The following is a 17,697-nucleotide window of genomic DNA, read 5'->3' as shown; positions in this document are numbered from 1 at the left end:
GTTGTGAAATGATTGGAACCTAGTAGTTAACTCATAGCTGATGTCCCTTCAACTAGCTTTCCATGCTGCTTGCCTTTTCCCATAGCCCTCTTTCATGGCTCTCTCTCTGATCTTCAGAATAATTGGGTGGTCTATAAGCTTTTAAAAGCTGACCTTCTGCATAAAAATTGCTGTCTTTCAGTTTTTATTAATGAGTAAAATTAACATTAGGAAATACAATATTATAAAATATTACTTAATATTTAAAGATAATATTAGAAACAAATATGAGTCTGTCTCTAGATTTATAGTTTTTAAAAAGTTTGTAATTTTGGCATAGTGGGACATATATAGTCCATGTGACATACTATATAGCCTTAGTCGAAATTCTGCTAACAAAGAAATAATTCACCACTATATATTTGGAGAAGTACAGAGTTCTAAATGCAAAAAACAGTTTTTGAAGCATCACATTTAGATAGCATGAAGGTAAGAATACACATTTCAACTCAACTTTTGATCCTTAGCTAAGGGAAGGGAAGCTGACCACAGGCAAAGGGAAGACAGGAAGACCATAGGCAAGGATGGTCAATAATGAACAAATAATATTTGAGTAACCACTATGTGTCAGATATTTTACATATATTTTCTTGGTAAATTTTACAACTTTGAAGTAGGTTTAATTATCTCTATAGTACACCTTTGTTAAGTAAAAATTATTTTCATTTTATAGATCAAGACTCAGGCAACTTGTCCAAGGTCCATAAGGTTGTATATATATACATGGCAGAACAAGAACTCCACGTAGGCCTATCTAAAGTGTGTATTTGTTACTACCCTGGTTCACAGGCTTGACACTATTAGGACTCTGATTTCTATGATTTCTCAAAAATTTGTACTGCTTTCTGCTGTCACTGTGGTTTTAATTTAAAGGAACCGCACTTTTAAGAGGCAAACTGATGTAATGTCTGTTAGCTTTGTAATTCAGAGGCAACTGCAAGTTTACATTTCTGCCTTTCTAAACCTAATTATTTTATAAAAAGTCAGCTTGCTTTTCTTGAATCACTTTCCCCCCTAACACTACTAATCAAGTTTAATTTTGAGATGTCCATATTTTATAAGAGAACTCCCAGGACTACATGATCTCATTTTCCTTTCTAGGTATCTTAGCTAGTTTCGTAAGGGCAGCTTTAATTTTGAATTTTTATATTTTCAAAGTTCATTTATCATGGCTTATCAGTTTCTTTAGTACATAGGAGACTTGCATTGGAAGCTAAAGTGATGTTAAAATCAAATGGTTTTACCAAATTTTATCTGCTGTAACATGGGGGTCAGGTTTAATATATGGCAATTCCTTTGTTTATTGAAATTGAATAATTACCAAACATAATGGTAAAGATTATACAACAAATGATGTTTAAAGTGGAGATGTCAGGGGCACCTGGGTGGCTCAGATGGTTAAATGCCCTCAGCTCAGGTCATGATCCTGGGGTCTTGGGATTGAGCCCCCCATCCAGCTCCTGGCACAGTGGGGAGCCTGCTTCTCCCTCTCCCCCTAATCATTTTCTCTCTCTCCCCGGTATCTCTTTCTCAAATGAATAAATAAAATCGTAAAAAAAAAAAGAAAAAAAAAGAAGTGGTTAAATCAGATAGTTATTGCTGCAGGGGTATTCTTTACGTTTCGATAAGTGCAAAACCTCGTTTAACATTTGTTTAGTATTTAATTTACTGAACAAAGAACGTTATCCTAAGTAACTATCAATATTCTGAGGCATACAAATTTAACAAAAATTCTTGAGATTTTCTTCTAAGGATTAAATCAGACTACCTATTTTCCTGTGTGACATCCCCGAATGGGCGCATTCCTTTTGGATAAGAAGACAAGAGTGTTTGGGGTTTGAGAGAAAGAAAAAGATGGGAAGGGGGGGGGGGGGACATATTTTCCAATTCACAAGACAGGGAAAAATGTGTTCAGGGCACGTCAGAGAAGAGAAATTGAATTTAAATGTTCCAAATACATTTATCCCACGCAACACTCCAGGCAAGCGGTAGAATTTTTTATTTTTTTTAAAGCGCGTTTGGTTTTTGTTAACATCCATCAGCAAGATCTCTCTTTCACAATACTGGGAGAGGCCTGTTTGTTCCTCTCCCACTGTTGAAGTTTGGACAAAGTTTGAGAAACCCCAGGCACCTGCGGCTCTGACCGAAACCGACGAGGAGCAGAGGGAGCGCGTCCCCTCTTTCCAGTCTTCCGTCTCCAGATTCCAGATCTTTTTGACCTGCGATGTGAACGTCCGGCTGCCGCGCCCCCAAAATAAGAACTATCCTGGGGAGGGGGACCTGGGTCTTCCCCGACGCTTCGCCAAGGTGTGCGTCCGCGGCCCAGGGGCGGGCGGCCCCTCTTCCCTGCGGGCGGCTGTCGCCGGGCCCGAGCACCACAGAAGCGAGGCCAGAGGCCGGGACCGGTACGCGTGATCACAGCTCCGCGTCCCACCTCGCAGCCCGCGCCCCGCCGGAAGGGGGCGGGGCCTCGGGCCGGCGCGGCGAGGCCGGCCGCGGCGTGGGGTGGGGTGGGCTCCTCAGGGGCCCGGCCCGCAGCCGCGCGTTTCCGGCGCGCTCCCCCGCGTCCTGCGCCCTGTGGTCTCGTCCGCCCCCGCTGCCATGTTGGATTGTGCGGCCGCCACCGCCGCCGCTGCTGCAGCCGAAGAAGGTTTGGAGGAGGAGTTGGGAGTTTAGCGCAGTCGCCCGAGAACGAAGACAACGGCCATCCGGCCGGAGCCTAGCCGGGCGGGAGCCGGGAGCTTCCCTTTCTCTGCGCGGCCCGTCGTTGGCTCCTCCTTCCCGTGGCCTCCTCCTCCCCGCGCCGGAGGAGCTGCGAGATGCTGCGCCTCTGATTCCCCTCCTCCTACCCCTGTCACCCAGAGGGGAAAGAGCGTTCGCCTACTCGCCGGAGACGGCCCTGGACTCGCAACCCCGCCAGCGAAACCATGAGCTCCGGCCAGCAGCAGCCGCCGCCACCGCGGAGGGTCACCAATGTGGGGTCCTTGCTGCTCACCCCGCAGGAGAATGAGTCTCTCTTCACCTTCCTCGGCAAGAAATGTGTGGTCAGTGGCCGAGACCCGCGTCGCCATCCCCTCCCCGACGTTACCTCACGGGCCCGGGCTTGAGGGCCGGGAAGTGGGAGTGGGGAAGGAGGCGGGAGCGGCGCGGGGAGGGTCCGGCTGCCGGCCAGGCCTCCAGCCAGCCGGCTCCCTGGGTACGGGCAGTGCGGGCCGGGGCCGCCGGACACCTCCTCCCGAAGCTGCCCGTGAGCAGGGAAGTGTCACCTCCGCAGGCCTGTCCTGGAACCCTGCCTGGCCGGGCCCAGGTCTGCGTCCTTGCTGCCGGTTCAAACTTTGCTTTCAGGCCACAAGGGGATTTTATTCTTGCACGAGCTGCTCGATCTTAAAAACCGGGCCTCTGTACTGGCCCTCACTTCACCTCCTACTGCTTGATTTGGGGGTACCTTCTTTCACAATGGCTGAGGTTCAGGAGTGGGTAGGTCAAGGAATGAAGCCCGGATATGAATGAAGAGGACCAGATTGGGGTATTTGATCCCCCTTTAGGGTCCCAGGAGGGAATGAAGTCGAGTGCATCGGTTCAGAATGAGGGCAGGAAATGCTACTGATCCCCGTTTGCAGAGAACCAGCGTTTATTTCTCCAGCAGTCTCGCCCAGGCCTGGTTTCTGCTCTCCTCCCCACTGATTTTTTTCTTTTTTTTTCCCCATTGGTGGGAGGAGGTGCTGCTCTCCCCACAACCATGCGCAGGGGAACCGCAGTCTCTAGTAGTTCTTGGCCTTTGGGGGCCTGAGAGTGATTCTTAGGTTGGTGCTGTGCGGCCTGTTCCAACCCCAGATGGCCGGTTGGGAGCAAGCAGTTCTGCTGTGGGAAGGGGAATGTGTGTTGTTGACGGAAGCATTCATTACATTGGCTGCTGGCACTTCTGGGGGTGGGGAGGTTCTGCTCTGTGGTGTAGGCCTTGTCAGGCTGCATCTTACTGCGGTGGCTGGGTTGAACTGTGGTTGAGTTTGTTCAAACGCTATTTGGGTCCCTTTCTCCCTTCTTTGCGTGTTAGCACCTGCACAGTATGTGCCGCGGCGATCCAAGAAACCCCTACTGAAATGTCCACAGAGCAATACCATTTTACAACTTTTCTTAGTAGTGTTAAATATGTCAAGCTAGGCTACGTCTGCTTGTTTAAGAAGTTAAGATTAGACAATTTCTGGAAAGTTACCTTATGGGTTAATTGTTAACTTCATAGGAGTCAACCTTTTGTATCCTCTTGGAGATTGAATCATTACATTTAATTCAGATGTGTTTCATATTTTGCTGATTAGAAGAATGAAATAAGAAGACTGGTTTAAAATCAATATTTTGGGAAGTGACTTTAAGGATAATCAAGTCCCCCCCCCCACTGCTTTTAAGCAAATGAGAAAACTGAGCCAGTGAACTCTAAGTCACACAGCAGTTTAGTAATGTAACACAACTAGAAAACCAGGACTCCAAATGCCTAGTCTGTTGTACTTTCCACTACATCATGTTGTTTTAGAAGGGTTTTTCTCTTACTTGTTATTGATTTATTTCAAAAAGTGGTGCAGAAGGAATAATCACTTCTTTTTTTTTTCCATCAGGACTTGATACAGTTGGAGTGTGAGATTCTTAAAGCAGCACTAACTTTTTGTATATTTTCAGTTTAGGAAAATCTCCAGCTCTTTAAATGGTACATTATCTGCAAATGAAAAAAAATTAAAATTTCACTGGTTTATTTTCATTTGCTATGTAATCTGTGTCAGAAAGGAAGTAGTTGTATTATGTTTTACATACCAAACACATTAACTTTAGGCAGGAAGGACATTACATTTAAACACGAGTACACTGACTAATTGCTCTGTGCTTACCTGTAATGTTTACTGGTTTCAAAAAAAAGATGTGAAAGAATACTGTCATTGAGATAGTCTTGCTTTCTGGTTAGCATAAGTGGATTGCAGAATGAGCCATCAGTATTCAGTGCTCAGTACCTTTATGTCATCTATTATTCATCACCTTTACCTTTTGAATTTGTCATTTAAAACCACACTCTAGTGGTATGAAATTATTGTGAAGATTAACTTTTAATATTTGAAGTCTCCAGTTACTTGAGTAAAGTAAGACTTAATTTTTTGAATGATTTTTTTCTTCTTTGCTGACTATGCAGTTTTTTTTTAGTTTAAAATAATAGTGAAATAGATTATCTCATTTAAAAAAAAATCAGCAATAACGTTTACAAGTCAGACCAGATTTGTTAAGGAAGAAGTGTATTCAGAGCCATATCTAAGAGTTCAAGGAATGAAACATAAGTAGTTATAGTGCCAGTTCTGGAGGAGCTGCATTCCTTCTTTGACTCAACAAATATATATTGAGTAACTAAGTGCTGAGGTCAAAATCAGGGTAGATGCCTGCCCTCAAGGAGCTTCACTGTCTCAAAAGGGAAACAAGTAAGTAAACTGATGAGTAAGTCAGTACTTCAGAATGATGTGTAAGATGCTGCATGTCACAGTGCAGAATGTCTTGGCTTGTAGTCAGCACACCAGAGTTCAAACTCATTTGGTCACTTAGGACAAGTTTTGTTCTTGTTTTGTTCTTTTTTTTTTTTTTTTTAGTTCCTGTGGTAGAATTGATTTTCTTATTTCTAAAATAGGGATACTGTCTGATGGGATGATTTTGCGGATTAGGAGGACCATATGTAAATATATGGATGGTTTGTTTTTTGTTTTTTGTTTTTGTTTTTGTTTTTTGCAAAAGTTTAGGAGTTTAAAAGAGGATGAATTAAAGTTTTCTAGGATGGGTGATACCTGACTATTTAAGATTAGTATATGCTCCCAGATTGATGAGAGAAACGAAACATCTTGAAAAGTTGGAGGCCTACTAGTAGTTTGTTACGGAGCAAGGAGGATTTCTGCTTGGTTCTCAAATTTAGGTATGCATTAGAAACATTGTGGAGATTACAAATATTGCTAGCTGGAATTCCTAGATAATATTCAGTGAGTCTGAGGTGGAACTTTGGGCATTTCTATTTTTGGCAGGCTTAACAGGAGACTTTAACATATATGAAATTTACTGTTTTCTGATAGGGTAATCCTGAACCACATTTGAAATGTTTGTTTCCCTTTACTCTTGGGTGTGTATTTTCTGAGTTAAGTTTAAATTTAAAAAAAGATTTTTTTGTTTTGTTTTGTCTTGTTTGTTTTAGTATAGACTGTCTCTAATAAGGTACCAGTGTGTATTTCATAGATGTAAGGGAGAGATACAATTGATGAAGTATTGCACTGGTTAGTACACAAGATCAGGTATGACTGTTAGAAAGTTGGGGGGAAAGTTGAAGGTGCTATAGAAGGTGGATTGAGGGTTGTAAGAGTGGAGACAAAGGAGATCAGGTTAAGTATTTAACAGTAGTGTACATGAGATATGAGGGCCTAAATTAAGGCACTGCTGGTGGGAATTCCAGGACAATTAAAAAGTCTTTTAGTAGGATTTCATTCCACTTAGATTTAGTGGGTGAGGGAAGAGAATTAGGTTAAAGACAGGTATAACCACCAGCGGAAAAAGTATGCAGAAACATGCATACTTAACTAAGTGGAAATATGCCTTGTATTAGACTCTAGGTTGGTGATTGGTTTAATGGAAGAGGTGAATCTTAAATCTATTTTGCCACAGTTTTTTTTTTTTTTTTTTTTTTTTTTTTTAAGATTTTATTTATTTATTTGACAGATAGAGATCGCAAGTAGGCAGAGAGGCAGGCAGAGAGAGAGGAGGAAGCAGGCTCCCCGCTGAGCAGAGAGCCCAATGCGGGGCTCGATCCCAGGACCCCGGGACCATGACCCGAGCCGGAGGCAGAGGCCTTAACCCACTGAGCCACCCAGGTGCCCCTATTTTGCCACAGTTTTAAAGAATAGATTTTGTGGGACGCCTGGGTGGCTCAGTTGGTTAAGCCGCTGCCTTCGGCTCAGGTCATGATCCCAGAACCCTGGGATCGAGTCCCACATCAGGTTCCTTGCTTAGCAGGGAGCCGCTTCTCTCGCTGCCTCTGCCTGCCTCTCTGCCTGCTTGTGTGTACTCTCTCTCTGATAAATAAATAAATAAAATCTTTTAAAAAAAGAATAGATTTTGTGAAAGATGAGGTTTCACTTAAAGTTATATTTAATAAGTCAGTATATGTTAAGTACTTTTACTTAAATAGTTCTGATGCAGTTCATTAGCTGGGTTATTTTCTTAGAACAATTAAGAAGAGTTAAAAAACAAGATTATCAAAAAAACCCATCAAGATTATCAGGTCTTGGGGTGCCTGGCTGGCTCAGTCGGTTAAGCCTCTGCCTTCTGCTTAGGACCTGGGATGTACTCTACCTCAGGCTCCCTGCTCAGCGGGGGACCTCCTGCTCCCTCTCCTCCCCATTTGTGCGCTCACACTATCTCTGTGCAAGATATTATTAATAAGTAAATAAAATCTGTAAAAAAAAAAAAAAAGACTGTCAGGTCTTATTTTGTAGTTAGTTCTGTTGTACTGTGATTTAACTTACTTTCTGTAGAGTATATGCCATCTTGCCAAGTAAGTTTAATATATGTAGTCCTGAAAAAGAAATTCAGGATTGGGAAAAGTAAAACCTCATACTAGCTCCCTACAACCATCTTTGGTCCAAATGGGTTGAGGTTAGTAATGTTGACTGCTGCTTGTTTCTGCCATGCTAACCTGGTTTATTTCAAGATTTAGTGGTGCTTAAGAAACCATTTTTATTAACCATCTTTAATCTTCATTTCTTTTGATTCCTCAGTACTTGTTTTAACTTGCTTATATTCTTTTGTTAGTTTTTTGGTTTGTTTTCTCACCCTGTATGTAATTCTGGGAGATTAGACCTTATGCCTATGTAGTTTTCTATAATTTTTATAACATCTAGTGTACAGATCACTGAACACTTATTAATTAATTGTATTTGCTAACTCTTTTATTCCTTAGGAGCTCATTTAGTATTTCTCATTGCTCAGTCAGGTTGTTAAAATCTTCAGTTTCTAATGCAGGTTGTATTTGGACTTAAATCTTCCTTTATTAGAACAGAATGGTTGGGCGCCTGGGTGGCTCAGTGGGTTAAGCCTCTGCCTTCGGCTCAGGTCATGATCTCAGGGTCCTGGGATTGAGTCCTACATCGGGCTCTCTGCTTGGCAGGGAGCCCGCTTTCTCCTCTCTCTCTCTGCCTGCCTCTCTGCCTACTTGTGATCTCTCTGTCAAATAAATAAATAAAATCTTTAAAAACAAAACAAAACAAAACAGAATCTTCTAAGTCAGATAAGATACTAAATACAGGTGGTAATAGTAGTTGTCCCAACAGTTACTTTGTTTCTGTTTTAAATTCTTAAATAGGTTTATTGGAAGAGGTGCCTAGTTAGATCATTGTTTTGATGAAGGCCTGAATTAAGGCAGCACTGGTGGGAAGTTAGGGCTGAGAATGTATTTTGCCTTGAGTAGTATTGGAAGAGAAAGAAGGTTAATATTTATGGGATTTGGAATATACAAGGCAGAGAAGGCAACCTTGTCTAGTATGGAGGGAAAAGGTGATTATAAAAGTGTGTGTCATATGGGATAAACTATAAGTATAGGAGGAGATTTAGAAGAATCTAGCAGATTTGGGTTATAAATCCTATTTCTTGTAATTCTTAGCTTATTGTCAAATTTCTTAGCCAATTTGAACCTTAATGTCTAGATTTGTAAAATGGGCTTACTCAAGGATTTCAGAGAGTAATGCTATAATGTATGTATAGCACTTGGAGTACCTGCCACTTCTAAAGTGTTCTGGCTGTTTGGAGAAGCATGTGAAAGAAGGTAAAGAAGAGTTTTAAAAAGTTTTTGTTTAAGTGTTAGATTCAACAGTTATAGTAAACTGACTTGGTCATTTTATTTTTTATTTATTTATTTATTTATTTAATTTTATTTATTTGTTTGACAGACAGATTACAAGTAGGGAGAGGCAGGCAGAGAGAGAGAGAGGAGGAGGCAGGCTCCCCGCTGAGCAGGGAGCCCGATGTAGGGCTCGATCCCAGGACCCTGGGACCATGACCCGAGCCAAAGGCAGAGGCTTTAACCCACTGAGCCACCCAGGCGCCCCTATTTTATTTTATTTTTATTATTTATTTATTTTATTACTATTTTTTAATATTTTTATTTATGTTTTGACAGAGAGACAGCGAGAGAGGGAACACAAGTAGGAGGAACGGAAGAGGGAGACACAGTGTTCCTGCTGAGAGCAGGGAGCCCAATGTAGGGCTCTGTCCCAGGACCCTGGGATCATGACCTGAGCTGAAGGTGGACAGTTAACCACTGAGCCACCCAGGCATGCTTGGCTTGGTCATTTTAGAGACTAATTCAAAGTTGAGGTATAAAAGAGTGAATAGAGGTTATTAATTGAAAGCTGATCTGTCTGGGAGTCTATAGAACCCAGGATAGCGGTCACTTTCACTAAAGGTTTTGGAAGCAAAACAAGTTCATACATTCTTGTCCACTGTAATATATATTGTTAACTGTAACTGTAACTCTTAGTGTTGTATGAGTGAACAGTCTGGTACTTTTAAGTGGTTATGTATTAGTAATTAGAAGACTTTTGGTGTATTTAACTTTTCATAAATACATGTAAGAGAAATATATCCTGTTTTTATTTGTTACGTCTATTATATCTATATCAGCATTCTTAATAGTGGAGGATTAATGACTATAATATCAATATAGGAGTGTGAAATTAATTAGACATTAGTTTCACTTTGGAGTTAATGTTTTGTGGAGGAATTATGACCCTTTTTAAAAGAGATCAAATAGGGGCGCCTGGGTGGCTCAGTGGGTTAAGCCGCTGCCTTCGGCTCAGGTCATGATCTCAGGGTCCTGGGATCGAGTCCCGCATCGGGCTCTCTGCTCAGCAGGGAGCCTGCTTCCCTCTCTCCCTCTCTCTCTGCCTGCCTCTCTGTCTACTGTGATCTCTCTCTGTCAAATAAATCAATAAAATCTTAAAAAAAAAAAAGAGATCAAATAATTGCGTTTAGAGTAGTATTGAAGAGGGAAATCTAGAAAAGCCACCTCTGGAAAATGGAATCAAATGAAAGATTTGTAGTGACTTAATAGTTCAATTACTGTGGGTTTCTGTTAGTTTCCTTGGTTTCTCAGTTTCCTTGGCCCCTTGGTTCCTCTGCCATAGTGATTTTTTAAACTTATTTTTAACTTGATCTGAAGATTACTATAGAAATCTGTCTTTGTGAAAGGGGTGCTCATTGAACACCAAATAAATTCAAACAAAAGGGAAATATGAGAGATACCTAGGAATATAAAATGCTATTAAAAATGATATGCAATCAAAATTATCATAAGCTAAACATACAGTAGTCTTTGGACACTGAAATGTTTTTCAAGTTTCATTTTCAAGTTAAATTTTATATTAGATTTGGAGAAGCTAAATCTAGTATTTTTAATTATTAAGATAGAGGTGAAATTGTTTATTTATCATGTCTTTGGTTCCAGAATAAAACATTTTAAGTGATACTGTTCCTCCACTGTGATGAATACTTCTGTTGCCGTAAAATATTAGAGGATCCTTAAATGCCTAAGAAATTTTCATTATAGTAAAGGAGTTGATTGGTTTGTATGTAATTCATAAAGCTAGTTAGAAACCCAGATGATTTCCTCTGTTTTTATTAATGAAATGTCATCATGATCAAGTACCGAGGACTTACTGAGAACATAACATCCTCTCAGTATCTTAGAATACATGAAAGGAGTAAGGAAGATTTAGTCCTTATGCCTTAGCTGGGGAAGACAAAAATCATGCACAAAAAGATATGTTTTACAAGCCAGCACATACTAAAGATTTAAATAATAAAGAGGAAGGTTAGATTACCATGGGTTTTGGTACATCATTGTGGGGCTTGAACATGAGGACTTTAAAGGTCCTTAAATTGTCAGGAACAAGGAGGCAGCTGAGTTCAAGTTGAGGGAAATACGTAAGTTCAGACTACAACATTTGCAAGAGTATTAGGACATATTAAATAGACTGGCTTGGCTAGAATGGTGTTTGCTTGAGAACACAACGAATGATAAGTATGAAGGATAAATTGAGGCCGGATTTTGAAGGACCTTGACCTTCAGACTTATATGTTGAGCTTCAGTTCTTAAGTAGTAAGAGGTCAAAAAGATCTTTGATTCAAAAAGTAGCAAGCTGGAAGGATCTAGAGATGGCGAAAACTAGAAATTACATTCATAACGGAAATAATTCAGTAATGGTTTAAAGTTTAGTAAACATTCTCATATTCATTATCTCAGCTGACCTGGCTTGGCTAAGGAACCTGAATTGTAGCAGCATCTGGAACAAAAGAAGGGTTATGAGGTATAGTAAATCCATGGTCTTTATGCACATGGCAGACACCACCTATCACTCATAACATTTTTTCCTACTATGTCCACATGTGGTTTCTGAATACTTAGCATATCCCTACAGGCAGCCACTACCGATCAGTCCACGTTCACAAAGATGAAATCTAGTTGCCGTGCCATGGCTGTGTAATAAAAATATTTTGAAGAAAAAAATGGCAATGTTTAGTTGGCTGTGTGAATTCCAGATGACAACAGAAACTCCTGATAGTAATGGCTAGATAGTAGAGACTGTAGGAGTAGAGCTTTTGGATTCCTTTGCAGTGTTGATTATTGAGGCCTTGGGAGTGAATACAGTCTATGAAGGTGTCAGTGCAGGTCAGGATTACAGAGAGAAGTAGTCTAACCCATATTTGACTTGGCCAGTATTTGAGAAGGGTGGATTTCAGTGAGGAGTTGGAGGGAGAGAAAGATGTTCTCTAATTTATCTGAAAAATGGTATTATACATGCTGTTCTGAAACTTAATTTTTTCATTTTATTAATATATCTTTCATATATTTCCATCTTTATTTATATCTGTTGCATAGTTTTTATTACTACATCCTCTGTTTTTTTGAGTTTCTTATAACTTATTGTAACTATTGATAGGTGTATTAGTTTTCTGGGGCTACCATAACAAAGTATCACAAACTAGTTAGCTTAAAAGGCAAATTTATTCTTGCTTACTTTGGAGGCTAGCAGTCAGAAATCAGGGTGTTAGCAGAGTTGGTTCCTTCTGGAGGCACTGAGAGAATTTGTCTCATGCCTCTCTCCTAGCTTCTGGCATTGCTGGCAATCCTTGAATTCACCCTCTGACCCTCCCCTTCTTGTTCTCTCTCTCTCTCTCATTCTCTCTTTCAAATTAATAAATAAAATAAAATAAAATACTTACAGATATTTTAATACATACTGCTGGATTGTCTTCCAAAGCAGTTGTTTCTAAACTCCATATATTCTTACCAATAGTAGTATTTCAAAATCATTTCCATCTTGACAGTTCTACTGCCCCCCCCCAAAAAAAAAATCGTGTTTGATTTGTAGTTTTTAGTGAAGTTAAATATTTTTTCATGTCTGGTTATTGATACTTCTTCTGTGAATTATTCTTCTCTTTAGACCAGTTTTTCTGTTGGGTTTTTTTTTTTTTCCCCCCTTAGTTATTTGAAGAACTCTTTAGGGATAGTTATTGTATATTACGGTATTTTTTTTTTTTTTTGGCAATTTGTCATTTATCTTTTGACTGAAGTATATTTGGTGTTTCTGTTCATTGCACAGGATTTGAAGTTTTGTACAGTTAGGTATAATAATCTTTCTGTTATTTCAAGCTTTCATTTAATACTGCCCTAGCTTAGAATTGCAAAAATATTTACTCAATTTTCTTACCTTTGTGGTTATATTTTGAACATCTTATCTTCGATCTTTCTGGAAATGACTTTGGAAAATGAGTATAGAAGAAATCCAGCTTTATATTTTTACAAATGGCTAGTTGTCCCAATACCATTTATTGAACAATTTTTTCTTTCATCTATTTGAAATGCAACCTTTATTATTTACTAAATTTCCAGATGTACTTACATGTATTTTTGCATTCTCTTCTATTTATTTATTTCTTTGCCTGTTACAGAAATTTTAATGAATGTAACTTTATAATGATGGTAGAGTTTGATTATCATTAAGCCCCTCATTACTCTCCTTTTCAGTATCTTCTGGCTCTTTTTATGTGCCTATGCTTTGTATTTTTTTTAAGACTTACCTACCATCTCTGTCCCTCACCAGAAAATATTTCCTTTGATTTGGAATAGCATTGAATTTGTAGATTAAGTTAGGAAGAACTGACATATTATGGCTTCCCTTTGGAAACCAAGTCTTTTATTTACTATTTAGTTCTTATTTCATTCTGTAGTTTTATGATTTTCTTATCATATGTATTAGCCATTTAAAGTTGTTTTAGAGTGTAAAAGTAATGTCCACTTATACTCGTTGTTTAAAACATACACATACACAATGCACTATACAGCATCAAAAGTTAAAATACTGTTTTACCCCTCTAAGCCTCCAGTACAGTTAGGCTTCATATAACACTCTCCTTAATGGTTTGATGTGACTGTTGCCCCCTTTTTTTTTCACTTTTATGTGCATTCAGTGCTATAAATTTCTCTCTAAGCGCTGTTTTTGCTTCATGCCACAAATTTTGGTAAGTTATATTTTCATTTAACTCCACGTTATTTTTTAAATTTCTCAAGACCTGGGGCACCTGGGTGCCTCAGTTGTTTAAGCATCTGCCTTTGGCTCAGGTTGGGATTGAGCCCTGTGTAGGGCTCCCTGCTCAGTGGGGAGTCTGCTTCTCCCTCTCCCTCTGCCCCTTCCCACCATTTGTGTGCACGCTCTCTCTCTCTCCCCACTCTCTCACTTTCAAACAAATAAATAAATAATTTTTAAAAATTAATTTCTCAAAACCTTTTAAAATCCTGTGTTATTTAGCAATATGTTTAACTCCAAATATTTTTAAAATTTCTTTTATTGATATCTACATTGTTGTCTGCTTTGCATGATTTCTGTTATTTTATTTTTTAATTTTTGTTTTTTAAAAGATTTTATTCACTATTGAGAGAGAGATCCTGATTGGAGAGGGGGGAGCAGGGAGGGAGAAGCAGACTCCCTGCTCAGCAGGGAGCCATACATGGGCCCAGCCCCAGAACCTGGGGATCATGGCCTGAGCCAAAGGCAGATGCTTAACTGACTGAGCCACCCAGGTACTCCTCTCTTCTTTTAAATTTAAGTTGTGTTTTATGGCCCAGAATTGTCTCTCGCTCGGTGATTATTCCATGTGGACCTGAGAGGAATGTATATTTTGCTGTTAAATGAAGTATTCTATAAATGTGAACTAGATCCAGCTTACCAGCGAATAATAGTGTTGAGTCCTCACTGATTTTCTGCCTATTAGATCTGTCAGTTATTGATTGAATACTGTTGGAGTCTCCAGCTTAAATAGTGGATTCATCTGTTTTTTCTTGCAGTTCTGTCAGCTTTTGCCTCATGTATTTTAATGCTCTGTTGTTAAATGCAGACATAAGTATTATTATATCTTCCTGAGAATTGGTTTTCTTATCATTATGTAATGTCCCTCTTTATTCCCGATAATCTTCCTTGCTCTAAAGCATGCTTTTTTTTTTTTTTCCTTCCCAATTTGTCAGAGAGAGAGAGAGAGTACAAGCAGGGGAGCACCAGGCAGAGGGAGAGGAAGAAGCAGGCTTCCTGCTGAGCAAGGAGCCCAATGTTGGACTCGATCCTGATGACCTGAGTGGGAGGCAGATGCTTAACTGACTGAGCCACCCAAGTGTCCCACTCTAAAGCATGCTTTGCCCAAAATTAATATAGCTACTCCAGCTTTCTTTCATGTAGTGTTGGCATAGTGTATTTTTCTCTTTGCTTTTAATTATCTGTGTCTTTATAATTATTTTTTTTTTGTAAACAACATACCTTTGGCTCTCCTTTTTAATCCACTCTGACAGTCACTTTCTCTCTTTTTTTTTTTTTTTAAAGATTTTATTTATTTTATTTGGCAAACAGAGATCACAAGTAGGCAGAGGCAGGCACAGAGAGAGGAAGGGAAGCAGGCTCCCTGCCGAGCAGAGAGCCTGATGCGGGGCTCCATCCCAGGATCCTTGGATCATGACCCCAGCGGAAGGCAGAGGCTTTAACCCATGAGCCACCCAGGTGCCCCAGTCACTCTCTTTTAATTAGTATGTTTAGACCACTTACATTTAAAGTGATTACTGATGTAATTGGATTAAGGTCTCCTATATTGTTATTTTCTATTTGTTGCCCTTGTTCTTTGTTTCTTTTTTTCCTCTTCTGCTCTTTTTCTCCTTTGTCTTTTAAAAGGTAATTATTTATTTATTTTAGAGAGAGAGGGAGCATGTGCACATGTGAGTGGGGGGAGGGATATAGGGAGAGAGAATCTGAAGCAGACTCTGGGCTCAGCTCAGAGCCCAGTGTGGGGCTTGATGCTAGGAGTGACAGATTGTGCCCTGAGCTGAAACCAGGAGTTGGGGGCTTAACTGACTGAGCTACCCAGGTGCCCCAAGCTTTGTTTGGTTTTAATTGAGCATTTTATATGATTCCATTTTCTTTCTTCTCAATTGTATTTCTTTTTTTTTTTTTTTAAAGATTTTATTTATTTATTTGACAGAGAGAGATCACAAGTAGGCAGAGAGTCAGGCAGAGAGAGAGGAGGAAACAGGCTCCCCGCTAAGCAGAGAGCCTGATGCGGGGCTCGATCGCAGGACCCTGAGATCATGACCTGAGCCGAAGGCAGAGGCTTTAAACCACTGAGCCACCCAGGCGCCCCTCAATTGTGTTTCTTAAAAGAAATTTTTTTAGTGGCTCCCCTATACCCTGCAATATACATTTATAGTCAGTCTAAGTCCAGTATCAAATAACAGTATTGCCTCATGGCTAGTATAAGTACCTTATGACAGAGTACTCCCAATTCTTCCATGTCATCCCTTATAACATTACTTTCATTCATTTCACTGATCTATAAACCATAATCACTAAATACATTATTGCTGTTATGTGTTAGAGCAATTAAAAATAAGAAAAATAAAAGATTTTATTTAACCTTCATTTGTTCTTTCTCTAATCCTTTCTTCTTACAAGTATATTCACGTTTCTGACATTTCACTTACTTCCCTCTAAAGAATTTTTAATACTTATTGTAGGTAGGCTTCTTGTCTAGTGGGAACAAATTCAGTTTCTGTTTGTCTTAAAAAGTACTTATCCACTTTTGAGGCTAATTTTGCTGAATACAGAATTGTAGATTGGTGGGTTTTTCTTTTAGCACTTTAAATATTTTACACCACTCTCTTGTATGTATGGCTTCTGAGACATTTGATGCAGTTCTTACTTCTGATAGGAGGAAAATCTTCTCCTTCTCCTTTTCATTAAAAATACAGTGTTTATCATAGAGATTAAGACCTTCACTGTCTGAGAATGTACCTGGTAGCCACTAACCACATGTGACTATTGAGCACTTGAAGTATTATTATTAGTTCAAATTGATATGTACAGTAACTGTGATATACACACTAGATTTCTAAGACTTAGTACAAAAAAGAATGTAAAATATTTCACTAAGATTTTAATATTGAGATGCCTGGCTAGCTCAGTCAGAAGAGTATGTGATTTTTTATTTCGGGTCATGAGTTCGAGCCCCATGTTGGGTATAGAGATTGCTTAAATAAATAAACTTTTTTTTTTTTAAAAGATTTTATTTATTCATTTGACAGAGAGCACAAGCAGGGGGAGTGGCAGGCAGAGGTCGAGAGAAAAGCAGACTCCCTGCTGAGCAGAGAGCTTGATGTGGGACTTGATCCCAGGACTCTGAGATCATGACCTGAGTTGAAGGCAGACACTTAATCCACTGAGCCACCCAGGCATCCCTTAAATAAATAAACTTTTTAAAAAAAGATTTTAATATTGGTTACATGCTGAAATGACAGTTTAAGAAATATTTTCAGTTAAATTTGTTAAAATTAATATCATCTACTCTTTATTTACATATTGGCTACTAGAAAATTTGAAATTGCTTATGTGATTCACTTATTGTGTCTACTGGGGAGTGCATACTTCAGCAGTTCACTAGGTGGTAATCATAAAAATGGAAAATCATCTACAAACCCTGTCACCCAGAAATAACTCTTGTTAATATTTTTGTGTATATCCTTCTAGGTTTTGTTTTTCATGAATTACTGAATGATAAATAAAAAGGTGTACTTATTCTCAGCAAACACCCCCAGACAAATGTAGATATTAATTTTTTATTAACATTGTTTCATGTCAGTAAGTATACTGTTTTCAGTGGAGGGACACGTTAAAGAAGATTGACCAACTTCCTAGAATAGATAGTTAATTTTCTCTTTTCTTTTTTTTATTTCTGCTAGTATTCTCCCTAATATTTGTGTGTATACATATATTTCATCTGTCTTGATCTGTTGTTTTACTGTGATAATTTCAAAGAAATAGAGTTGCTTAAAGGGATAAGCATACTTAAAATTTGACTTTATATTGCCAAATTACGCTGTCCTTGTGCCTTTTATTACAATAATCTAGTGTATTCTTTGTAGTTCTTGAAAGTGCCCAGTTGCTATGTAAGCCTACCTATGGGACCATTAATACTAAGTAACATTAAACAAATATAAATAGCAATATTTTTTTTAAATTTAATTCCATAAAAATGTTCTGATTTCTTAAATGTGATTTTCCT

General features: G+C 39.1%; 1 protein-coding gene across 2 annotated transcripts in view; it reads left to right on the top strand.

Moving 5' to 3' along the window:
• The first annotated feature begins 2,505 nt into the window (after positions 1-2,505).
• WASL (WASP like actin nucleation promoting factor) overlaps positions 2,506-17,697 on the top strand; it is a 65,662-nt gene continuing 50,470 nt past the window's right edge. The window contains exon 1 of one of the 2 annotated variants that reach the window (XM_080817992.1): positions 2,506-3,083. In XM_080817992.1, coding sequence (XP_080674118.1) covers positions 2,967-3,083 — 117 coding nt within the window. In that variant the 5' untranslated portion in view covers positions 2,506-2,966. The remainder of the gene's footprint in view (positions 3,084-17,697) is intronic. The other variant, XM_080817993.1, reaches the window with a different exon arrangement.

Source organism: Martes martes (genome assembly GCF_963455335.1).
Source record: "Martes martes genome assembly, chromosome: 11".
NCBI lineage: Eukaryota > Metazoa > Chordata > Mammalia > Carnivora > Mustelidae > Martes > Martes martes.
The sequence above is the reverse complement of the archived record's forward strand: the minus strand, read 5'-3'. Positions and strand labels throughout refer to the sequence as shown.